This window comes from Penicillium roqueforti (genome assembly GCF_015533775.1).
Source record: "Penicillium roqueforti strain LCP96 04111 chromosome Unknown scaffold_52, whole genome shotgun sequence".
Lineage (NCBI taxonomy): Eukaryota > Fungi > Ascomycota > Eurotiomycetes > Eurotiales > Aspergillaceae > Penicillium > Penicillium roqueforti.
Genome location: NW_024067616.1, coordinates 12,312 through 35,885, shown reverse-complemented (window position 1 = coordinate 35,885; position 23,574 = coordinate 12,312). Strand labels below are relative to the sequence as shown.

The following is a 23,574-nucleotide window of genomic DNA, read 5'->3' as shown; positions in this document are numbered from 1 at the left end:
CATACAATAAGGGGGTCTCTCAAAGGATGCTAGAAAAAAAAAAGATAAAACTAAAAACATCATCCCTATAAAATAACCACGCCGACTGGGACATATTGCGTCTACCAGACGCGGCGCGAGTCCAATATCACGGATCGTTTGAGATTTCCGCCCTGATGCGCTCGTCCCAGCCTTAATCTAGTCCCGACTCCAGGAATCCGGTGGCCTATATTTTGACCGTCCAGATCTTGATACCGCAGATGTTCGGAATTCAGTTGTTTCTCCGCTGCTCAGACTGCTCAGATTCCTCAAACTGCTCAGACGGTTCAGACTGCTCCGGCTGCTGCTCGTTGTTGGATCCTTCTTGGGAAGCTGTTACACAGTCAGATCCCGCTACAGCGCAAACCCGGCCAGCTATATCAAAATCGGCCCGCAAAAAATCAAGTTGAGCGCTCACCAGCTGACTGGTCTTGTCCCTGGCTGGTTTGGGACGAAGCGTGGTCACTCCAGGTAGACTGGGACTGGAGGCGCCTCTCGGCCTCGCGGATGCGATTCTGCAGCTCTTCCAATTCACGGGTCTGGATCAACATCTGTTGTTTCCTTGGCTTTGAGGTTAGCGCCATGAAAATGAGGGTCGTGATAACAGCGAGAGTCGCGATATCGACGATAAAGGGATGAACAAGTGCCACTCACTTCTGGCTAATGGTTTGCGAAAGGTTGTCGACGTCAGAGTCCAGCATGAAGGCGCTGTCCAAGGCCGTCGAGAATGCTTGCGCCATGGTCCTGAGGTCACGGTTAACACTACTATCCGAAGCTCCAACGACAATATAGAGGAACGAACGACTGAGGCCGAACCTTCGGCTTCCACTCGCGATCCATGTCGGACATCGTGTTTGATGATTCGACCTCCTTGGTTTCTGTGAACATAGCGCGGGTCCCAACAGCTAAACGGCGACAGAGGGGTATGCGACCTTGAGACAGGCGAGGCAAGAGCAAGTTGCAGGATAAGGTATTAGGCGGTTTAGGTATCGTCGAGACCAGGACCGCCAAGAATCAAGCACAGATGAAAATGAATCGAGGGGTTTGATGCTGTTCGAAAAACAAAACAGGGTCAGTCCTTTATACTTCTCGACAGATAAGCCACAATCCGGTGGGAAGGTGAAAGAGATACCAGATATCAATAGCAGTCGCGATGCGATCGAAGAGTGATAAGCAGAGAACTTTGGAGCCAGGAAGCTAAAGGGGGGAAAAGAAGGAGAGAAGTGCGAAACGAGAGATGATCATAAGCCCACCGACTATGTTACTAGTCGCGGAAATTGGAGGTCCCATATATCTCCACCGGCAAGGAGAGAGCTCGTAAGTGTTACAACTGTATTACAGGGATTCTACGCCATTATGCGTCGTATTTTGATGATATATAGGGGTTTCCAAGGTTTGTTTCAGGGGTTGACTAACTATTTTATACTTCCGTGGTTTACGTGTATGGTTCTTCTTTCTTAGCATTCTGTCTATAGAGAGAAATAGGGGTTGATACAGCATATGTATGTACTTGGTTCACCTTTGAAACAGGAAATTGGAAATTAAGAGGCTTCCTTTATAGAAAAAGGCAAACTAGCCCCTGACATGGGTTTCAGGGCAAGGGATCAGGGGACTAGGGGACTAGGGGATTTTCATACCCTCACTTCTACGGGACTCGAAAGATATAAGGTTGAAAACGTCTATGCTTTCAGATATTAGAGAAAACATTCAGATCTATAGATTTTTAGACTAATAACTTATACACAGCACGTCGTACGTTGCATAACTTGCATTCTGGCAGATTCCTCCCTGGCAACTGGTCACATGACCTATACCATACAGTACAGTAGCATCGTGAATCTCCTCAATTTCAGTCTCCATTTCCATTTCCATCGGCATTTCAATTCTACAGGGGCATTTCATCTCGTCGCTTCGTCCATCTGTAATCCGACGTGTTTTATCTGACCCGTTGTGGTCGCCGTTGATTTTTTTCCCGCTCAATTTTTCGCGCGGATAGATTGAAGGGTCATGCGTATTGCGTTTCTAGCCTGTCGCGTTCGCTATCTCTAAATACTAGCCGACCTAGCCCCCAAAGCTCACAGTGCAGCGATACCGAGCACTTTCCGTGACCACCCTGATCGCCGATCACCGACCACCGTGGCCCCCATCCTCAAAGCCTTTTCCCCCAGTGGCCGACCGGACGGGCAATGGGGGATGCCTCCTCTGTCGGCATACACTTCGTTTGAATCCCTTCTGTTTTTCCAGTCCCTAGCGACTTCGGATTCCCGACCGACAAGCTTCGGCTCAATATCAACCTTCTTGCGAAACAACCAGCTCGTGCGCGAGAATGTCGATTTTGATGCCGATCGCCTGACCCCGGAGGCGCTAGAAGACCTCTACGCGACATTAATGCGCGACGGATTTAGTCGTGATAGTGCGCCCTCGCTCAATGGACGCTCCGCAGATACCTCCAGTCCGCCTAGTCCGAAGAAACGCAAGATCTCCAGTCCGCGATCAGATGGATTGGCTGTCACCCACACCACGCTCGTTCCAGAGCTAGTGGCACACCTTTACGACAAATACAGGGATCTGGTCACCACCGAAATTAGGGACGATGAGAAAAAGTATACAGAAATCAGGGCTGAGCTGGAACGGCTACAGCAGGAGGACAGCAAATCAGCCGCTGCGGCAGCTACAGCATTCACACCGGTGCAACCGGTGTCTATCGAAGGAAAGGATGATGTTCTGAAGGAAGAGGCGCCGCGCCCAAATGTACAGGATCAGACAGGTCAACCTCTTGCGACGACCATCCCGCTCGACCAGGAGAAGGCGAAGCCCGAACCACAACATATCCCAACAAATGTGCCCTCCACGACAAAGGAGCCTCCAACAATACAACCCGCCCCTCTTATAAACCAATCTCAAGCTCCCCTTCCCCAAGCGCAACCCCCGACACCCAAACCGCAAGACTTAGCTGGGCAAGCATCTCAACCGCAGCCGACCACCACTGATCCCATACCAAAACCGTCCATCCAACCTCCACTTGCTCCATCTACCCAGAAACCCCCTCCAACCACACCAGCCGGTCCGCGAGTCACACCTGCACACCCGTCGCAAATCGCTCCTCGTGCCAATCCCGTCCCACCTGCACCAATTGTTACGGGTAAGGCTGGCCCTTTGACGTCGGCGTCTCAGCGAACCCCCGCTCAGCCGAGTTTCCAGCAGTGGCAGCTAGATCCTTCTCCCCACTCACCATACCCCGTCGTCTCCCCAGGTGCTGCTACACCTCAAGCAGCCCAGGCCATTACCAAGCGACCTGTACTACCACTTTCCACCAACCCGCCTTTGCCAGGGTCACAAGCCCAGACTCCCATCCAACCTCCTGTTCCACAAACACCCAGTGCCGTCCCGTCTACAGCTCACACACCTGTCCCAATTGGCCGTCCGCGTGTTTCCCAAACACCGAGCGCCACATTCCCATCTTTCTCTGAAACGCGCGCCTCTCATCCACGCTTGTCAATTGACACACAAGGCTCCTCCACACCGTGGAAGAGAACTCCTCGTCCGAGGATTTCACGCTCTCCAAGCTCACCGCCACGGCCACGGCCGGAGGACGTCAGTCCCATCAGCGAACGAGGCCAATCACCTATTGATGCGATGGAAATGTCACCTCCGCCGAAGATTAATCTAGGCCAACGAGCTCAATCTGCAGAAGATAAGAAACCACAACGCGGCCAGTCTGACATCAAACCCGCCCCCATAATCAAGACCGAGAAACTAGGTCCAATTCGGAGGACGCGCGCCGTGAGTTCGGGCTCTTCTCGGAGTCGTGGGCGATCCATGGCTTCGCGCGATGGGTCTGCTGCACCATCGGAAGAGACCATGCGTGAACCACGAGCGACGGGCCGCCGAAAGGGTACAGCTGTTACCGCCGATGAAGGGACCCCCAAACCGCGGACAAAACGTAAACGCGGCGCAAGTGAAGCAGTGGAACTTGAGCCCCACCCTGCGGATATCCCGAGATTCGACACGACTCAGTATGTCATGGCTACGCGCAACTTCCACCGAACAGCGGCACCGATTATGAACGATGTAGCTACCCACAAGCTCGCCTCCATATTTGCCAAGCCAATTAGCGAGCGCGACGCCCCTGGCTACCATGATCTCATCTATCGGCCATCTGACCTCAAGTCAATCAAATCTGCCATTCACCAGGGCAGCAAGGCTGTCGCTACTGCAGGAGAAGCAGCCAGCACTCCAGCTGGGGATGGAGAGTCTCCCGCTCCTGGTGGCACACCGTCTAAAAGCGGCGTGCTCATGTTGCAGAAGCATGAGGATTTCATACCGCCCAAGGGGGTTGTGAACTCTGCACAACTGGAGAAAGAGTTGATTCGCATGTTCGCCAACGCGATCATGTTCAACCCCATTCCGCAACGAGGATTCGGGCCCGCCTTTCCCATGTCTAGTGACCGTGGTTCGCGAGAGAGTACTCAAGTGGCCGATTCCGGTGAAGGCGGTATCATTCACGACTCGCTGGAGATGTTTGAGGATGTTCAGCAGGCTGTTACCCGATGGCGGGCCGCTGAACGCACTGCTGATGAATTGGCTAATAAGAATGTCCTCTCCCTTCGGCGTGGAAGTCCCAGTGAACCCAACACCGATAGTACTGATGATGTGAAAGGGTAATTGATTTGGAACGCCATCTTGTATTATGAACTTTGTATTTGATTAAGATCAGTTTATTTGATTTGTGAATGAATGCCATGATGTCTTTCGTCGGTGCCTTCGATAGCCCGGCGGTTATTAATACTCCTGCTCTACGTGTATATTCTGAGCTCGTGATAATAAAAGGAAACATATCAACATGTATATCATTGTCATAACCTTTCAGCAGAGGCCAGCCCTGCTGCCCTGAGTCTATAATGGGGTATATATATTCTATTTTCCAACAGCCGACCTCTAAGCCTGCCCCGGCCTCGTCCGCCCAAGCCCCTCCTTTGCATAGAAGTCCATCGGATACACGCCTTTATTCCCCGCCTCCCAGTCCTGGCGCACCCCCAGCGCAACAAGCGCCTCATACGGCGTCAGTAGCGGCCGCGTAAACGCATATCCCCAATCAATACTCAACCGCGGACAAGCAATCTGCACCCAGCACTCCACATCCGCCATAGATGCCAGCTTCCCAGGGAAGATTTCACTCAGCAGCAAGTTAACGATTGGAATGCCGCGGTCGCGCAAGTGTCGCTCGATCATCGCCATCGTGTGCGGGTTACCCTGTCGACCAAGCGAACCGAGGATAATGCCCCACTTGCGCGCGGTCTTGGCTGTGGCGATTGCGTCGCGGCGGATCGTGTGCATCTCCTCGTGCTCGTAGCTCTCGCGCGTCAGGGTCCGCGAGTACGGATCGTACCGGTAGGCTGGGATGGAGGGGTTGTGGATCATGGCGGATTCGAGGTGGAAGCGGCCGTCGCCGAGGTAGAGGATTGCGTCGATTTCGGTGTCGGAGAGTTGTGGTGATGTACAGCCGAGGATCTCGCCTTTGGAGAGCGGGGTGATTTGTGGAATTATGACGCGGAAACCGGCGCGCTCTAGCACGGGTTTCAGGCCGTGGAGTGTCGCGTTAAATTGGATCGTGCCCACTGTTGCGATCGACTGGCCGGGCTTGAAGTTGCGCTCTAGTGTTGCGAGGAGGTGGGTTGTGTCGATGCTGATGTCTACGAAGATGTAGAGCGTTTTGATCTGCGTTACGTCGACGGGGATCAGGCAACTGTGCGCGTAGTGTACTAGCAGGTCACAGCCTAGGGCGCGGGCAGTGTAGTCGTCGATGCAACAGGCGCCGTATGTGACGTCGCCCATGATGAGGGTTTCGATTCCAGGGCAGAACTGGGTTAGGATGTCGGAGATGGTTGTCGCGAAGATGAGGAGTCCCTCTGGGAATTGGAGGGCTACTCGCTTGGCGCCTGATGTGCGGACTCGATGGATTGTCTTGGGGATCTCGAATGAGTAGTTCTTGGGGAGAAGCTCAATTGCTTCTTGGATCTCGGGATCGTTCAGAATCTCTGGTGGCACTTGGTTGAGGGTGCGGGGTGTGCGTCTGGGAGCGGCTGGAGGGAGTGGGAATTAGTATGGGTAGTTCAGTTGAGCTATAGTTCGGTATATACCTGTTTGCACCGCTGTGGACTCGACATCTTTCTGACTGGTCGTATCTTTCTGGGCTTGGGCATCTGCTGTTCGTCGTCCGACAAATCTCTTCTTTGGTTGCCGCATTTGGCTTGCTGCTTGTGAGCCATCCTCAGTGGAGGGCGAAGGAATGCTTGGCTCCATGGTATTCAGCTGTAATATTCGTCAAAAGATATCAAGAATTAGAGGTTTCACTGATCTTGATAACAAATGTTGGAATCGATATCATCCCACTTCTTTTTTTTCTGCCGACTGACTCAGCAGGAGGTGGGGTGATGTACTAGTCCGGAAGTGGTAAAGCGCTCTCCGCATTCTCGGCTCCCACAGTTCCATGATCCCAAGCTCACCCTTTTACCTGCCATTTCTCTTACAATTCTGGTTTCTGTGGTCGTACAAGTTGGCCTGAACTTCGTTATGACGATAACCCGCCCCAGGTTGAGTCTTTTCTCTGCCCTACGATCTCCATACTCTGCACGCCGCTTCTCGACCGAGTCGCGCTTAACATCGGACCATGTCCGCATCGTGGAGGTTGGCGCTCGGGATGGACTGCAGAATGAGAAAAAAACAATTTCAATGCAAACAAAGCTTGAGTTAATCGAGCGACTGGCTAAGACAGGTGTCACCACCATTGAAGCTGGCTCATTTGTGCCCGCAAAATGGGTACCCCAGGTATGACCTCAGCGGAGCATCATCGTGCCATTCCAGACGATAAAAACCGATTTGCTTACGTTACGACAGATGGCTAGCACAGCTGAGATTTGTGAGCACCTCCTTACAAAACCGCCTCAAGCACAATCTACAATTGCATACAATTATCTTGTCCCCAACATCAGAGGACTGGAGAACCTGGTCAAGATCCTGGATGACACAGGAGTCTCCGCGGACGCGACTGGGGAGACCTCAAAGTCAGCGACGACTACAGAGGTGTCTCTTTTTGCTGCAGCAACGGAAGCTTTCTCTAAAGCTAACACCAACTGCTCCATTACCGAGTCACTGGAGCGCATCAAGCCGATTGTCGCATTGGCAAGGAGCAAGAATATCCGGGTACGCGGATATGTCTCTGTTGCACTAGGATGCCCATATGAAGGCCCCGATGTGGATCCTGTCAAGGTGGCTGATATTACCGCCACCCTACTGGAGATGGGAGCGGATGAGGTCTCAGTGGCGGACACAACGGGTATGGGCACCGCTCCTCGGACCATGGAGCTCATGCAAGCCCTCAAGGCTGCTGGCATCGCTAACACAGACTTGGCGTTGCACTTCCATGATACCTATGGACAGGCTTTGGTGAACACAATCGTCGGCCTGGAGCATGGTGTCCGCATTTTCGACAGCAGTGTGGCTGGGCTTGGTGGTTGCCCGTATTCTAAGGGCGCGACAGGGAATGTGGCGACGGAGGACCTTGTGCACACGATTCACAGCCTGGGAATGCATACCGGGGTCAGCTTAGATGAGATGTCGAAAATCGGAGGTTGGATTAGTGAGGAGCTGGGCCGAGCTAATGGCAGCAGGGCTGGAAAAGCGACTCTCGCCCGTCTCGCAACAGAAAAAGCGTCACTTTGATAAGTTATCCTATAGTCTGTGCTTGTCATCGTCCGGTGTATTTATTAGTTTCCAATGGGTTTCACATATTTGCCAACACCACACGTAAATATGCTTTGCATTGTCAGTCTAGCCATTTTGTTATGTACACTGTAGATGTGATCAACCAGAACCAACACCCACCCCTCCATCTCCGTTACGGAGACATTATATCCCTAGGCAAGAAACACCAACGCCAACATGATGCAAATCTCTGGTCAAGTCACTCAGAAATCAGTGCAGCGACCACCATAGCTCCAATCACCAGCTGCGCCCCACCGTAGAGGCTCATTCTTGGGTCCGCCAATTTCGCCAGTCTTCGGGTTCTTCTCGCCCTCAAACTCAGGCTGCAGTCCCTTTGGCGCATCGGGGTGAAGCTCGCCACCTCTGCCGTCCGCCTGAATCTCGGTCTGTGGAGACTGGTTGACCTGAGGTGTGCTGAATGCGCCAGTCGAACGTTTCTGGAGCTGTTCAAAGATCTCCTGTTCCTCCTTCGGGAGACGCGGGGGAGCCGGGGAGTCTGAGAAGGGCATGGGCTTGTCGTCGCCACTCTGGCGCAGGAATCGAGTTGTGGAGAGTGGCCGAATTGCACCGCGGGCTGCGGCAGCCGAGAGGACTGAACGGCGAATAACGAGAGTATAAACCATCGTGTTTGTATATCTGTGTATGCAAGGAATGATATATCCAATGAGGCAAGTCTGGAGTTGCACGATGCACAAAGCACAGGGAGATCTCGGGAGCTCGGGGTTTGTTGACTCACTCCACCGATGTGACTAAGATTGCCGACCCCGATATCGCCATTTTTTATTTCTCCCGGCATGTCGCTGATCCGATCAGACGGTTCTCTTACGATTCTCACTCTCTTTGGCCGTAGATTAGTTTTGGTTTCTCTTCTATTCTTATAAATCAAAAGTTTGCCATGTCTGCCCTCCGTGTGGCCGCGCGCCGTCTGCCTCGCGCATCCAAATTCGTCCCTGCTTTCGAGTCACCAGTACAGCGTCGATTCGCGACTACGGCCACTGCCCCTCAAAATGTGAAATCTCAGGTCAAGGTATGTGTGATAAAAAGTATCCAGGACATCGTTCGGATTTGGAGCTGACAATCGCATAGAAGGAATCAACTCTGCCCAACCCCGACCCGTCGCCGGACTCAGTCACGGCGTCCTTCATTAATGAGCGGGCTCCTTTCATGGTCCCGACTTATGTTCGCCCGGCTCCTATGATGATGAAGGGCCAGGGTTGCTACTTGTGGGATATGGAGAACCGACGTTATCTGGACTTGACGGCGGGGATTGCAGTGAACTCTCTTGGTCACTGTGACCCGGAGATCGCGAAAATTATCGCGGAGCAGGTGCGAGATGATTTTATGGACTGTATAGCGATCAATTGCTTACAAAAAGACCCCAATTACAGGCTGAAACTCTTATCCACGCTTCGAACCTCTATCACAACCCTTGGACTGGTGCTCTGAGTCAATTGTTGATTGAATTGACTCAAAAGTCCGGTGCTATGCGCGATGCCTCGCAGGTCTTCATCTCCAACTCCGGAACCGAGGCGAACGAGGCCGCCATCAAGTTCGCTCGCAAGACCGGCCGCACTCTGGACCCTTCAGGTGAAAAGCACGAGTTTGTGTCCTTCAACAACTCGTTCCACGGCCGTACAATGGGCGCCCTCTCGGCCACCCCCAACCCTAAGTATCAGACTCCGTTCGCACCTATGCTTCCCGGATTTAAGTACGGAGATTATAACCAGATCGACCAGCTCCAGACTCTTATCACTGATAAGACATGCGGTGTTATCGTTGAGCCTATCCAAGGCGAGGGCGGTGTCAACATTGCTACTCCTGAGTTCCTTGCCGCTCTCCGCAAGCGCTGTGACGAGACTGGCGCTGTCTTGATCTTCGACGAGATTCAGTGCGGTCTGTCCCGTACCGGTACTTTCTGGGCCCACGCTCACCCCACTCTCGCCCCATCCTCTGGCGAGGCTGCTCACCCCGATATCCTGACTACCGCCAAGGCTCTTGGTAACGGTATTCCTATCGGTGCCACTATTGTCTCTGGCAAGACAGTTGGTCAGCACATCAAGACCGGTGACCACGGCACCACCTTCGGTGGTAACCCATTGGCTTGCCGCGTCGCTCACCACATCGTCGAGCGTCTGGCTGACCCGGAGCTCCAGAAGTCGGTCCAGGCCAAGTCCGATCTCTTTGTTTCGGGCTTCCAGGCCATACAGAAGAAGTTCCCAGGTGTGATCTCCGAGGTCCGCGGGCGCGGCCTGATTCTGGGTGTTCAGCTCACCCCAGAGTACATAGCTAAGGCTGGTGATATTATCAATGCTGCCCGTGAGCGTGGCATGTTGATCATTACTGCTGGTAACGGTTGCATCCGATTTGTTCCCGCCCTGACGATCACCGAAGACCAGATCCAGGCTGGCCTGAATATTTTCGAGCAGGCTGTGGATTCGGTTGTGGCCAAGTCATAAGTGTCTTGTCTGAATGCCGGTTAAGATTTTGTTTTTCCTTTTATACCATCTTGTATTGCGTTGGATATGACAGGACATATTTTCATCATATAAACTAGAGCAATAAAGGAAAAGTGTCGTGTGTCCAAGGATTTATGTGGAGAGGCTAGCCACGTGTAAGGCGGAAGGCGGTGGATCGGTTGGAGATAAGGAGTCGTCGTCACTCTTCGCGCTTGATTCGACGTGCCTCCGTATTCATTCTTGTCTGTTTCTCCTGAATATTCAATTAGAATCAATATGGACTGAATATCTTTTGTCACTTTGTTGTAGCTTTTTCTAAACTTCCCAACGCAACAACCGAATGCCTCTCCCTGTGTCCGATGAGGATGCCGCAACGCTTCCACCCCAAGAGCAATCATCTCCCTTCTGGAAACGTTTGAGCGCCCGTCTTAGTGGTGCCTTCAGCGGTGCAGACCCTCGAGTCTGTGTTGCTTTCTGGCTCTTCGGTGCGCACCCTAAACCAGCCCAGTTGATTAGCTCAACTATGAACTAACACCCATACCGGCAGGCCTTATCAACAATGTCCTATATGTGATCATCCTCTCCGCAGCTGTAGATTTAGTCGGACCCGATGTACCTAAAGGCGTCGTTCTCCTCGCAGACGTGATCCCGTCATTTGCGACCAAACTCGTCGCCCCATACTTCATCCACCTGGTCCCATATTCGATCCGCGTCCTCGTCTTCGCCTTCCTGTCAACTGTGGGCATGCTGGTCGTGGCTATGAGCCCAGGCTATACCGATGGGGGAACGATATCGTCCAAGATTGCTGGAATCATCCTGGCTAGCCTTTCTTGCGGTGCTGGGGAGCTGAGCTTTGTGGGTCTCACGCACTTTTATGGCCCGTTCAGCCTGGCGGCGTGGGGGAGTGGCACTGGTGCCGCTGGGCTGGTCGGGGCTGGTGCTTATGCCGTTGCAACTTCGGCGCTGGGTTTCTCCGTTCATGTCACATTGTTGGTTTCGGCCTGCTTACCAGCCATCATGGGTTTGAGCTTCTTTGTCGTGCTACCCAGGTCCCCCCTAAGATCTGCTGAATCCGACGCTGATAGTTATCGCGCCGTTGAGGGTGGGGGCCCGGTGGAGGAAGATGAAGTGGACGATGGCGCTGGTGGAGAAGACGAGGGGCTCTTGGGAGTGTCGCACAACTCCCCCGCCCACAAGTCCATCCATGTCAATCAAGGTGGTTCCTGGCAGGACCAGACACGCATGAATCTACGTCGTATCAAGGGACTGTTCATTCCCTTGTAAGTATCCGGGTCTTTCGATAGTCCCAAATCTAGGCTAACAGGTATCTAGCATGATCCCGATGCTACTGGTATATATCGCCGAGTACGTGATCAACCAAGGTGTGGCTCCAACTCTGCTATTTCCTCTGCGTGAATCGCCCTTCGACCACTTCCGCTCGTTCTACCCCACCTATAATGCCATATACCAAGTTGGCGTCTTCATATCCCGCTCCTCGACCCCATTCTTCCGCATCCACAAGTTGTACCTGCCATCACTCCTGCAGGTGGTCAACCTTGTGTTGCTAACCCTCCATGCTATGTTTGATTTTATCCCCACTGTATGGCTTGTGTTTATCATTGTTTTCTGGGAGGGCCTTCTCGGTGGTGTGGTATATGTCAATACCTTTGCTGAGATTGCCGAACGTGTGCCTAAGGAGGACCGTGAATTCTCATTAGGAGCTACCACTGTCAGCGACTCCGGCGGTATCTGCATTGCGGGCTTTCTCAGTATGGGATGGGAGGTCTGGTTGTGCAGTTGGCAGGTTAGCCACGGGCGTGATTATTGCCGACGAAAGATGTAGAATAGAGTGGAGGTCTGTAATGCACATATATCCACAGATACTTTGTCATAAAATGATATAAAAGCACGAAACATAGGACTGAAACCAACCGGCCTGAATCGGTCAGCTGATGTCGTCACTGGCATGTGAAAGTGGGACTTTGTTGACATGTGATTCAGCTTCCCCCAGGGCTTTTCTCCAATGACGAGGTTGCATTACTTGGACTTCGCTGCTGATTGATGGCATTATGTCTTTGTTCACTGTGGCTGACTTGTCTAAAATTGTCTCTTTGTCACTAGTCTTTGGTTCTGTGACTGTTATTATTCTTTAGACTTGAGCCTTGCGTTCTTATTCTGGCTTCACATAGACTACACATACACATACACACTACCGGCTGAACTGGGTAGACTGACTAGACTCAGCCCTAACCTTGAGAAATGATAGGTATGCAACATGTATCCCACTGCAACCAACCAGACTAATCGATGTTCAGACCATGTTTTGGGGAGGCCTTCGACCCGCTTCCGCAAGATCCAAGTATTTGCAGTGGTTTCCTTCTGGTCGGTTTACTTATTAAGGTACAGCATATAAAGTCAACATCTGTCTAATAAATCCCAAATGCTGAACGTCGAACAGAGCAGATAGACATGGCCCGCCGTTTATTCGATCGCTCTCAGCCCGCCTCACAGGAAAGTTGACAGCATGGCAGACAACAGTGATCATATTCCTCTGGCTCTACCTCAGCCGGAACTTCGCCAAGATTGTCGGGCTAGAATGTCCTGAACCATTGGCAAACATGTACTCGCGGTCCTTCTTCCGAGCAACATGGATAACCACTGGTTTGGATGCTGGGTTTTGGACCGCGATGAACATAAAGTCAAAATGGCTCCGAGATATAGCCTCACTAGTATTCACAGCCTACTACCTAATCGCTGCTGAACAAGCCGATGAGAAGGTTCGCCGGGTCCGTGCTACCCTGACATTGGAGCACCTGCGCGTGTCTTGGAATAAACCCACCACCCCTTACCTGTGGTCATTGGCAAAACTGCTACGGCCGCGAATGACTCAGTTCCCGGCTCGGGCAATTCGAATTCCTCGCCCGGCACAGTCTGTGTACACCGACCCAGTGAATGCATGGCTTTATTTCGATGGTCCGTTGAGTGCGCTCCGAGATCAGAGTCTCATTGTGCTGGATGTACCTGGTGGTGGGTTTGTGGCTATGAGTCCCAGAAACTCAGAGGACAAGCTATTGTCTTGGGCGGGACGGCTCAAGGTTCCCGTTCTGAGTATCGATTATAAGAAGGCACCGGAATTCGCATACCCGTATGCGCTGCATGAATGCTACGATGTCTACCATAGCATCATTGCCACGAACGGTCGTTGTGTGGGTCTGAGTGGTAGGGCTCGTCCTAGGATCCTTGTCACTGGCGAGAGCGCCGGTGGCAACCTGGCAGTGGGCATGACCTTGATGGTGTTGCAGTCTGCGATGGCTCAGGGCTGGCGTGGGGATGATGTGCTTCCGGCCCCGGATGGTGTGGTTTTGGGATACCCTGCGTTGAATATGAAGGTTGAGAGCTGGATGAGCGATGAGCAGATGTCATTGATCCAGGAGAAGAGCACCCGTCAGACAAACCGCGGTGTTCTGCAACGGAAACAGGATGAATACCGTAAACTCACACCATTCACATCGCCAGGTCGTTCGGTCGAAGATCTAACTGCTATCTCACCACCGGAGAAGGCAAAGGATAACAAAGAAGCCAATGTGGCCACTGAAGCGGCCAGAGCACTGGAAAAGAAACTCCAAAAGAGCGAGGACCTAGCCCCGAAGCCTGCCGTTAAAGCAGAAGATGAAGTCAAACCAATAAAGACCAGACTAGCCGTCTCGTCCATGATTACCTATGTTCACGACCGCATTCTCACACCTGAGATGACACGTGCGATGATCATTCTCTATATTGGACCCCACCATCGCCCTGACTTCAACACCGATTTCCTCCTGTCTCCCGTCCTGGCTCCAGATGCTTTACTTGCCCGCTTCCCGAAAACATATATCATGACCGGAGAGCGAGATCCTCTAGTCGATGACACGGTGATATTTGCAGGCAGACTGCGTCAAGCAAAGCTGCATCACTTCCGTGAGCGCCAGGACCTAGGGTTGGAGAGGGCCAATCGCCCCTTCAACGAGCGAAACTACGTCGAGATCTCCCTGATCCCCGGTATTTCACACGGCTTCATGCAGATGGCTGGCTTCTTCCCCGACGCGTGGAAGTATATCCATCGCAGTGCGGACTGGCTAGAAAGCCTGTTCCAAATTATCAAGACTAACAACTTCGAGGCGGATTTACTTGATCCTGACCGGGATGCGAGTATTTTGAATGCCAGTACTTCCCTCAAATCAAACGCCCCAAAAAGCGGACGTAACCACCGTCGCAAGTTCACTGGCGAGTCTTCGGGTGATGACGACAGACCATTAGAGATGAGCATGAGCAAGACCACGCTTGCTAGTGGCGAGGATGCATTTGCATCAAAGCCTGAACACCGCACTCGTCGGAGGAGATCACGTTCCTCTTTCGCTTCCTCGCGGATTACAGGGTTTACATCGCTAGGAGATGACCGCAACGCCAAGGAGGATTTCATCGCTAAGCTCCGATGCTTGGAAAGAGCGGGTCGTTCTGACCCTTTCGATCCGGACGAGACAAATAGTGCACCTGAAAGTCCGAGTATAGTTCGTCCGAGAAGACGGAGCATCGCTTCCCTTGATAGTGAAGAGGATTTGCTGGATCGTCGCATGAACGGGCTCGCTGGTGGGTTGATGGGGATCGGGGAAGGGGCACAGACTCCCGGGCTGTGAGAGGACAGGGCTACGATTTATGATTAATATCTGCGTTTATTTTCGGTTTAGAGTGGGATCAAGTATGTGTTGGAAATATATACCTTCTACCTGAATCGGAAGATGTATATGTAGAACTTCCTCAGATTGTGTCACCGCATATGAAGGAATCAGATTTGTTTAAACTAGAGCAATTAGGGTGTTCATTCGAGGGTCTCACTTGTGTGAGTAGTTTCTTAGGGCATGATTCCCTATTTCCATAACAGCCCCTCTCGGTGGAAAGGTGAGATGGTTACATATCATGATCTCGACAAGAAACTGCTGCGATATGGGGAATGTAAGAAATCCTTTTAATTCAGGAGGGTCAAAGACGCAAATTGATTTTCCCCAGGGGCCCATTTTCTTTCAAGAAGGCAGCTCGATCTTCCAGAAACGCTTTGTATGGCGGTTTTAGGACAGTCTTCTCTTCATCCTCCCATACTTGATATCCGACTTCGTCCCACACTTTTGACTACTCTTGCAGCAGCTGTTCCTCGGCCCAAGCTTTTTAAGAGAGGTCAGTGTTCTTCACGCTGAACAGTGAACAGTTTCACTGACAGAAGTAGTATGAGGAATTTTGGACGAATGCATCCAACGTGCCAATCATGTGGATTGGTCTTCCGTTCAGCATGATCTACCTTGCTTATATAACTACTGATACATTCGATGCCGAAGTGGAACATCTATCGCTTCAGATCGACCCTTCTCGACAGAAGATCGTCCAGTGCCTAGTGCTAGGCGAGTACACTAGAGCAGGACCGTACGTCTTGCAGACAGTCATTAACTACGTCTATGTCGAGTTTTGTCTTCGAACCGACGTGGATCAAGATACCTGGTATCTGCTGGCCTTGGAGGTAAACCTGGCCATGCGGATGGGCTACCATCGCGATCCCAGTCATTTCCCAGGTATTTACCCCTTTCAGGGAGAATGCGTCGCCGACTGTGGGCGACAGTGCTAATGGGTGATATACTTGTGTCAAACCAAATGGGTATGCCACACATGATCTCCGACTGGAAATGTGACACAATGGAACCGCGAAATTTGAATGACACGGACTTTGACGAACAGTCCACCGATCTTCCTCCGTCACGTCCCTTGACCAAATACACGAATTCCATAGGACTTATCGCACGACGACGTATCCTTGCAGCACTGGGGATAGTGGCCGATCTCACAGATGCAGTTAAACCATGTAGTTATGCAGAGGTGATGCGCGTCGACGGCGTACTCCAAGATGCGGCAGCCAGTATTCCTCCCCTCTTGCAGATGAAGTCCATGGCCACTAGTGTGACAGATTCTCTGCAGGTCATCATTTCGCGTTTGTTCTTGGGTCATATGATCTACAAGGGGCAGATTGTGCTTCACCGCCGGTTTCTATATACAAGTCCGGACGATGCGGATTATGATTCGATGAGCTACTCGCGGAAAGCCTGCTTGGCCGCTTCGCTGGGTATGCTGAATATCTAACATGTGCTTGATGAGGAAACATGTCCAGGTGGTCAGCTCTATACCATGAGATTTCGAGTGGCTTCCATTATGAACCACCAGTTCCTCACTGCTACTATGGTACTATGTTCAATTCTTCATCGTGGGAAGACGATACAGCGGGAACAAGATATACGGGCGGCCCTTCATCTTTCTAGGTTCATTTGGATGCGAAAGAGTTCCACTTCCAAAGAGACAAAGAAAGCGGCCGAGACTGTTAGTTTTGTGCTCGCTACGGCCGGCGACGGTCGTAAACCTGACCTCGCTTTTAACCAAGATATTTCCCACGGTGTACAAGACAATGATCAAACGAACGCTTTCCAGGGAAGTTGTGCCAAAGGCACAGGCCAAAATTCAGACGAGGAACTACTATTTCCAGACAACATGAGTTTATTTGAGCGTAAGTCTCAGATACCAAACCTCCTCTCTTGACCGATCTGACCAAAGCTGTAGCCGACCATTTTGTTATGACTAGCTCCCTTGGGATGTTCACGTCGCCCGCCCAGCAAAATCAACACTTTGGGGTTAATTCCAACGGAATAGAGAGCCCATTTGAGGAGTGGATGGTGATGAATCTGCCTCAGCCGTGATGGCCATAGCCGAGACTACATTTTGGATCCGACAACTGACTTACGAGTTTTTTCATAATAGAATTATATAGAGACTTTGGAATGAAGATTTCAATACCGTGCGGCTTTGAATTACTTTTGAGATATCATATTAATTCATTTTTACACACTTTTTGAACCCTTTCTGGGATAGTTAGTCGCTACCTATAGAATGGGATAAAAAGAAACAACGGCTTTTGATATAAAATACTTGCGTAGAAGTGATTCCTCAACTGGCTTTACACTATGAAGCCAGATAGGCTTTCAGCTTACAGGAAATACACATGAGATGACTCAATGGCGGAACTACAGCATCACTTCGGAGATTGTTTACTATGTCTATATATGTACCTGTATGTACCGGATTTTAGGCCACGGTCGCGAATTTCCCGATTGGGGTGCCGCCGCTTTTATGAGGGCGCTCAGGCTCCTGCTCACTGAGTATTTCACAGCACAGGTGATCACTGTGAGCACTTAGGGTATGCTTAGTAATGTAAAAAAATATTGTTTAGTACTTCTCAAATATCGCTCAGTGAGTGCTCAGTGAGTGCTCAGGGTATGCTCAGTGAGCACTCGGGTTTGCTCAGTCAGCGCACAGACATGCTCATCTTGATGGCCTGAAAATAAAGGCATAAAATGATCAGATGAAATCACGTGATAGGTGGATCATTCATCAGCCATCTATTCTGTGCAGGCTAGCGCCCAGCAATTAAAAATCTTTAAGCATTGACCGTCCTTTTTGTTGATTGCGTCCTGCATTAGGGAATGTATTCATCAATATGACCACCGTAAAATGATGACGTATGAAGATCCATAGCTAATTCAGGTACCCTATCCTGACTATGGCTAGGATGACTTTCACGAGGTATCTAGCATCTAGTCGGGCTATAAATACAGCGAAACCCCCCCCCAAAGACAATCGATTATTAGAACTCACTATTTCCTTTCATCCCCTTCATTCTCCTTCCAGCGTTTCCAGCGTCCCTATCCAATCATAGATTATGGGCATGAAGCGGCAGACTTGCGATTTAGCAAAGGAACGGCGTCGCGCGAGACGCAAAGAAACTGGGTTCCAACCGGACGCCTACCGAGAGGATGATGCCATACGTGGTAAACATAAACATACTGACGAGTCCAAAGCCCTTCATCTGCAGTACATCGAGCTCTGGATCGAGTGAGTAGCCTCGCAATGCTTTTCCCTCATTTACTTGTTTATTGACTTTTCAGGTTTTTGATTGAAAGCGGAAGAGTAACTGATGGTTATGAGCTAGAAAAGGGAATTCCGGCGCCCAAAATTACTGAAATCAAAGAATTTATTCGGTAGTATGCGTATTCTACTAAAAGGCGTCTCGACCTAGATAGAAGGCCTATAGTGACCACTACTTTAGCTTACGCCGAGAGACTTTTCGGTAGCTTTGAGACAGCTATAGGAAATACAGTTACTAAATAGGATCGCTCAGAGACGTACAGAGTTAGTATAGTCCGTTTTGCGAAGGCTTTAAGTATTAAGGCTGACCCTATCACAGTGGATCAGCGGAACTCTAACCAAACAAAAAGTCATTATAAAAAAGGAAAAAGAAAAGTTCAATTTCATAAAGACGGACTATACCTATACCGTATCTTCAATCTAGATGGTCGATAATCCTATCTTCATCTATAGAACAATGAAAGTATTTCTTCTATTCGCTCTACAGCTTTATATTTTTACCAGTATAAGGGTTAGAGCATTCATTCCGAGAAATAAGCACTAGCAAGAGAGGGGTCTTCGCTATAAGGTATATCCAACCCTATCTATATATTCTATCTAGCTATTAATACTTAATAGTACATAGACCTCGTCTTATTTCGTTCTACTTCTTCTAACGAACCATAGGATATTAGGTAGCGAGTCAATGAATAGTGGCTCAAAAAAATAGAAACCTAGAGTATACTATATAAGTTAATAACCTCATTCCCTAAATATACTACTTTATCCTTTTATTCCACAAACGCTAACTCGCCCTATAGCTTTAGCATAGGTATCTGTGATCATAGCAGACCTTAATTCGCATTAGGACTGCTTCTTACTAGCATTAGCATTAACTAAGGCATACTTTACAGAATCAATACCCTTAGAGATTTAGCCCAAATACGGTTACTCGAAGGGAAGGATAAAATCACCCTACGCTGGAGGCATGATACGTTAGAGAAGCCTATATTCCGGAACGTGACTGTACAGGGGATACAGGATTTGACGTTAACAATAGAAAGATTCTGTTACTTTCTTCGCCAAAACTTCAGGAAAGCGAATTATTTCAAAGTTCCGAAAATTCATGATATCTATCGAGCGCTTAGGAATAAAGTCGATAGTAAGGCCTTCTAATTACCTACAATTCTTAGGATAAAATCTCACATTTAATAAGTCGATACGGCTTAGCATTAGTCTCACAACTATATAGCTATAAAGACGGAAAAACCTATGAAACGAGCTGTATAGCCCACTGTTCGTCCATTAATACTATAGCTTATGTCCTTAACGAGGAGAAAGACGATCGCTATTATAAGTAATTCTGTAAACCTGATTTACCTGGCTACCTAGCTGCTAGGATTAAAGAATCTATCTTAGAAAGTGATAAGCTTACTAAAATAAGAAGCCGTATTGGCTCGGCAGATATAACTGGTAACAAAGACCTAGAAAAGTACAAGAGACTATAATATAGGAAAACCTATACTCGCCTCCGCCTTTCAGCTCCTACAAATTACCGGACCTAATATGTTCGTAACAGGCAAGATTAGAGGGTTTTATCAGGAGGGCAAAAATCACCTAACGAGCCAGAAAGGAATGCTTGTACACGTGCCCTTGCGCTCATTATACCCAAAATTGGTCGCCTAGCAGCAGTCATATCGCCTATAGACCCGATGTCATTTAATAAGAAACTCCTCTTCATAAAGGACTTGCAGAAGCAGTATTCGTGGGACTACAACGTAATATACTTACCAAATGAAACACCTGTCAATGGAAAATGCCCTATTGCAAGCTGCCAAGGAGATGTTCACTCGTGAGTAAAGAATGTCATATGGGATGATTAATACTGACTTGCCCAGACTGGCGAACTCCAGCTGAAGTAGATATATTCATGAATGCATCCGCGGCTATGAAGCTTCTCAGTTTAGAGTTAGCAAGTTGGACATAAAGTTCTACTACAAATGTATGCAGTGGTTTCATACAAAGCACCAATGGCGAGAACACTGCAAGCATCACCTACGTTGATCTGTATTAATTGAACCATGGACGAGGCTGTTGATTTTGTAGAGAGAGTATCTGAGTACTGACCAATAATCATGAACTGATTTTTAGTTGATTGATCTCCGCTGTTTCACCACCATTTTACTATGATTGGCCCGATTTTTTTGACAGCCGAGCTTATTTGAACCTCACTGAGTTTTTTTTCGGTCTCAATCTTGAAAGTGTATGAGAGATCAGAGAAAACATCAGATTTATTTCATTTTCGGTTCTATGGATTTTTGTTTTTGCTTTTCTTGGTTCGCGTTCCTTCTTTTCCCAGAATCTTGGCGGCCTAAGTAGTTGTTTCCTGGAGTGCGGTGGCGGCGAGGTGCCGCCGACTAAGAGGGCAACGGTACTTATTTTTCTATGTGAAAGCTATACCACATTACGCCATTTCCATCAACTACCTCTGGTAGAGAACTCAGCATCATTCTTCAGAAATATCCAATTATTAGTTTAGTGAGCAACATTTCTGTGGATCGTTATACGTCTGAAGAGAACCTGTGGCTATTCGGTCGGATTCTCTGCTGTCACACCCGTTCAACGAAGCCAGGTCACCACGGAACCTTTACCCGCGCATCGAAAGTTCATTATGTCGACCAGCAATGACGGCATGCAGACAAATATCCTGGTTCCGGATGATGCGGTAACCCTACAAAACTCGGGGCTGGTCAGCTCTCCTTCGTCCGATGGAACACGTCGTATTCATAAACGACGTTTAAACCGATCTAGCGATGAAGAAGAACAGCATCTTCCGCTGACCCCCGTATCGATCTCCTCAAGCTCCGATTCCTTTGTCAGTATCCCGGATCATCTCGTCTCTTTGGCCGCACTCGAGCATCTCGGCTATAACTCGGAAACTGCAACTCTTATCTGGGAGTATTGGACTAACTGGCCACCTGGGGAGCCTAAGAGGGAGACTGATGACACTGATAATGGTGTCCTGTTTATTGACGTCGCCGAAGGTCACCTTGATTATTCTCCCGATACCTGCTCAGAGAATGATGCCGAATGGTTCCACTGTATGAATCTATATGGGATCACTCGCGAGCTTCAGGAGGCAATCATGGATCCCAAGTTCCGATCGATCCGCCTAACCGACTCATGCAAGTCCTGGATTCGGGACACCTTTCAGTTACGCAACCGAGCCCTCCAGGCGGTACAAGAAGCTTCCCGTGAGCGAGATATGGCTAGTCGACGGGAAGCTTCCCGACCTGGACAAAGTAGTTCTGGACGGCGATCAATTTCAGATTCTTTGAGAATGGTTCCTTGGCTATCGCATGAAACCGCTTTATCGGAAGCTGCAACAACTGCAGCTTCAAGAGCACCGGGCCATACAACCATCTACAAGGGAATTGATCAAGCTCTTATCACGGAATTATTCGACCATAATGGCAACCTAGACTTCGGATGCCTTATCTCCCGATCACGTTGTGATTTCTCCGGAAGACAGGACGATCTCTACTTCGCTATTGACCGAGAAGTGGCCGAACTGTATGCTTGCTATATCAAGCACCGCAGTACGTGCAGCGGGGTTGTCATTATTCATATCAGTATCCCGAACTCGGTCATTGAGTCCCTCTCTATACCCGATATCCAATTTAACTATTGGCCCAACGCAGAATGGAAGTCACTTATCTTTCATTGTCGACAGGGGAAAAAGCTCCCCTCTAAGCTCCGGAAGTACAAACTTGCTAAGCTTATAATTGGAACCATTTGTGGCAAGCCAAACCTTGTTATTAGCAGGATGCGATCTCCAGATGAAATCACGGAGCACATGGTTCTGAAGACTAGCGATGGACGCAACGCAGTCCAGTACGTGTTCAAAGGGGACGATGGAGATACTTTGTTAGAGGAGTGCAGCAGCGTAACTGTGTTCCCTTTAACATCACGACAGTTTCAGGCCTGGCTTGAGCGCGTCTGAGTTACTTTGGCGGAATACCAATACTTGTTCCCCACCACGAAATGGCTTATGTATTTGTTAGACTATCAATTATCGAGTTGATTTCTAAGCATTTTTTACTGTTAATGTACCTAGTAGTGTAAGCCTAGGTTACCGGTCTAGCCAATAGTTATCTAGCTTAGGTCGACGCTAGATAGGCCTGGTAGAACTAGCCTTTTGGGTATTCTGAGATTAGTAGAAAAGTTTCTAACTGGGAATACCTATAATATAGGGACCAAGATAGACTACCCTTCTGGTCCAAGTTGGAGGATTCCTAAGGGTAATTCTATTCACCGCCTCATTTGCTAGCCAGAGAAGACGAGTGATGGACTGATATGTGAGTAACCCGCATAAAGCAATGTAAGGGTATAATGAATATTATGACAACGCCAATCACGCTCCATGTTCTATGAATACTTTTACCGGGATGAGTTTATAATGATGCACATGCTTGATTAATGCTTCTGATGTCTTCATTCTCGGGGATGTACAAAGTAACGTTGCTAGTTGACAGACCGAAATCTGTCGGGGCCAATGCCCACGACGATGATACTACCAACCTCCTTCCGTCCAGCAGAAAGACTAAAATACTTTTTTTTTTCTTTCTTCCTTCAATAGCCATCGTGAACTTCCTCACGTGCCAACCCATATCAGATGGTTCTGCTTGTTTCCCCAACTCCCGATTAAAGCAAAAAGCAAAGGGTATCCGCAGGTCCACATTCCCTTCCCTGTTACCTCACAACGAGGCACTCCTATCTTCATAAGTTAGTTTCAATGCTTTAATGAAAATGTACTTTGTAGCTTATGTAATAATCATGTGATGCTCAGTGAGCGGGTTTAACGATTACGTAATACTCAGGGGCGTGCTCAGCTTTACTCAGTGAGCAAAAGGCGGCAAGGGGGTGAGCACTAAAACGGAAAGGGAAATCCATCTCGCTCGGCCTAAAATCCGGTGTATATGTCTCTCGAAGGCGGAACATGTCCCTCCGCTCTCGTTAAGTTTGGCAGAATACCAGAAATCCAACCCTCCAATCATCAGCCCCTATCAGGCTCCATGGTGGAGAATGACTGTAGCCAATCAAATAACAAGACGAAGTATATAGGAACAACAAGGACAGGATGTATGTACATGGCCATGACCTTATCTGATCCCTAGCACGTAGAAGGGAAAGAACGACACGCCGCCTTCCACCGTCGCGTCAGACGTGCTTTGTTTACTTTTCATCGTCCCACTGTCTCCTGGTCTTCTCTATCTCCATCCCACTCTTTTCGCTTCAGCCGACTTTGAATCCTGATCTTTTCCCATTGTTTTATTCTCAATCATTACCACTTCACTCTGCCTAC

At 49.4% G+C, this 23,574-nt stretch overlaps 11 protein-coding genes across 11 annotated transcripts; 8 read left to right on the top strand and 3 right to left on the bottom strand.

Moving 5' to 3' along the window:
• Positions 1-250: 250 nt before the first annotated feature.
• LCP9604111_9590 (uncharacterized protein) lies at positions 251-906 on the bottom strand (the record flags this gene model as incomplete). The annotated part of the gene is made up of 4 exons (XM_039077861.1): positions 251-351; positions 437-579; positions 673-762; positions 821-906. 4 exons carry the CDS (start codon positions 904-906, stop codon positions 251-253), a joined length of 420 nt encoding a protein of 139 aa, XP_038924410.1.
• A 1,305-nt stretch (positions 907-2,211) lies between these two features.
• LCP9604111_9589 (uncharacterized protein) lies at positions 2,212-4,683 on the top strand (the record flags this gene model as incomplete). Its single annotated transcript, XM_039077859.1, has 1 exon — positions 2,212-4,683. The coding sequence occupies one exon, from the start codon at positions 2,212-2,214 to the stop codon at positions 4,681-4,683; it is 2,472 nt and encodes an 823-aa protein (XP_038924409.1).
• Positions 4,684-4,956: 273 nt separating this feature from the next.
• Positions 4,957-6,321, bottom strand: dph1 (2-(3-amino-3-carboxypropyl)histidine synthase; the record flags this gene model as incomplete). The annotated part of the gene is made up of 2 exons (XM_039077858.1): positions 4,957-6,101; positions 6,159-6,321. 2 exons carry the CDS (start codon positions 6,319-6,321, stop codon positions 4,957-4,959), a joined length of 1,308 nt encoding a protein of 435 aa, XP_038924408.1.
• Positions 6,322-6,591: 270 nt separating this feature from the next.
• On the top strand, positions 6,592-7,740 carry LCP9604111_9587 (hydroxymethylglutaryl-CoA lyase; the record flags this gene model as incomplete). Its single annotated transcript, XM_039077857.1, has 2 exons — positions 6,592-6,846; positions 6,916-7,740. 2 exons carry the CDS (start codon positions 6,592-6,594, stop codon positions 7,738-7,740), a joined length of 1,080 nt encoding a protein of 359 aa, XP_038924407.1.
• A 245-nt stretch (positions 7,741-7,985) lies between these two features.
• On the bottom strand, positions 7,986-8,405 carry LCP9604111_9586 (succinate dehydrogenase assembly factor 4; the record flags this gene model as incomplete). The annotated part of the gene is made up of 1 exon (XM_039077856.1): positions 7,986-8,405. The coding sequence occupies one exon, from the start codon at positions 8,403-8,405 to the stop codon at positions 7,986-7,988; it is 420 nt and encodes a 139-aa protein (XP_038924406.1).
• Positions 8,406-8,677: 272 nt separating this feature from the next.
• Positions 8,678-10,238, top strand: LCP9604111_9585 (acetylornithine transaminase; the record flags this gene model as incomplete). Its single annotated transcript, XM_039077855.1, has 3 exons — positions 8,678-8,809; positions 8,869-9,108; positions 9,171-10,238. The coding sequence occupies 3 exons, from the start codon at positions 8,678-8,680 to the stop codon at positions 10,236-10,238; spliced, it is 1,440 nt and encodes a 479-aa protein (XP_038924405.1).
• A 340-nt stretch (positions 10,239-10,578) lies between these two features.
• Positions 10,579-12,081, top strand: LCP9604111_9584 (battenin family protein; the record flags this gene model as incomplete). The annotated part of the gene is made up of 3 exons (XM_039077854.1): positions 10,579-10,723; positions 10,786-11,518; positions 11,571-12,081. 3 exons carry the CDS (start codon positions 10,579-10,581, stop codon positions 12,079-12,081), a joined length of 1,389 nt encoding a protein of 462 aa, XP_038924404.1.
• A 416-nt stretch (positions 12,082-12,497) lies between these two features.
• On the top strand, positions 12,498-14,911 carry LCP9604111_9583 (putative lipase; the record flags this gene model as incomplete). The annotated part of the gene is made up of 3 exons (XM_039077853.1): positions 12,498-12,504; positions 12,554-12,638; positions 12,697-14,911. 3 exons carry the CDS (start codon positions 12,498-12,500, stop codon positions 14,909-14,911), a joined length of 2,307 nt encoding a protein of 768 aa, XP_038924403.1.
• Positions 14,912-15,534: 623 nt separating this feature from the next.
• LCP9604111_9582 (fungal specific transcription factor domain-containing protein) lies at positions 15,535-17,005 on the top strand (the record flags this gene model as incomplete). Its single annotated transcript, XM_039077852.1, has 4 exons — positions 15,535-15,835; positions 15,883-16,380; positions 16,426-16,815; positions 16,869-17,005. 4 exons carry the CDS (start codon positions 15,535-15,537, stop codon positions 17,003-17,005), a joined length of 1,326 nt encoding a protein of 441 aa, XP_038924402.1.
• Positions 17,006-18,024: 1,019 nt separating this feature from the next.
• Positions 18,025-18,347, top strand: LCP9604111_9581 (uncharacterized protein; the record flags this gene model as incomplete). Its single annotated transcript, XM_039077851.1, has 2 exons — positions 18,025-18,197; positions 18,251-18,347. The coding sequence occupies 2 exons, from the start codon at positions 18,025-18,027 to the stop codon at positions 18,345-18,347; spliced, it is 270 nt and encodes an 89-aa protein (XP_038924401.1).
• A 2,533-nt stretch (positions 18,348-20,880) lies between these two features.
• On the top strand, positions 20,881-22,212 carry LCP9604111_9580 (uncharacterized protein; the record flags this gene model as incomplete). The annotated part of the gene is made up of 1 exon (XM_039077850.1): positions 20,881-22,212. The coding sequence occupies one exon, from the start codon at positions 20,881-20,883 to the stop codon at positions 22,210-22,212; it is 1,332 nt and encodes a 443-aa protein (XP_038924400.1).
• Positions 22,213-23,574: the final 1,362 nt, after the last annotated feature.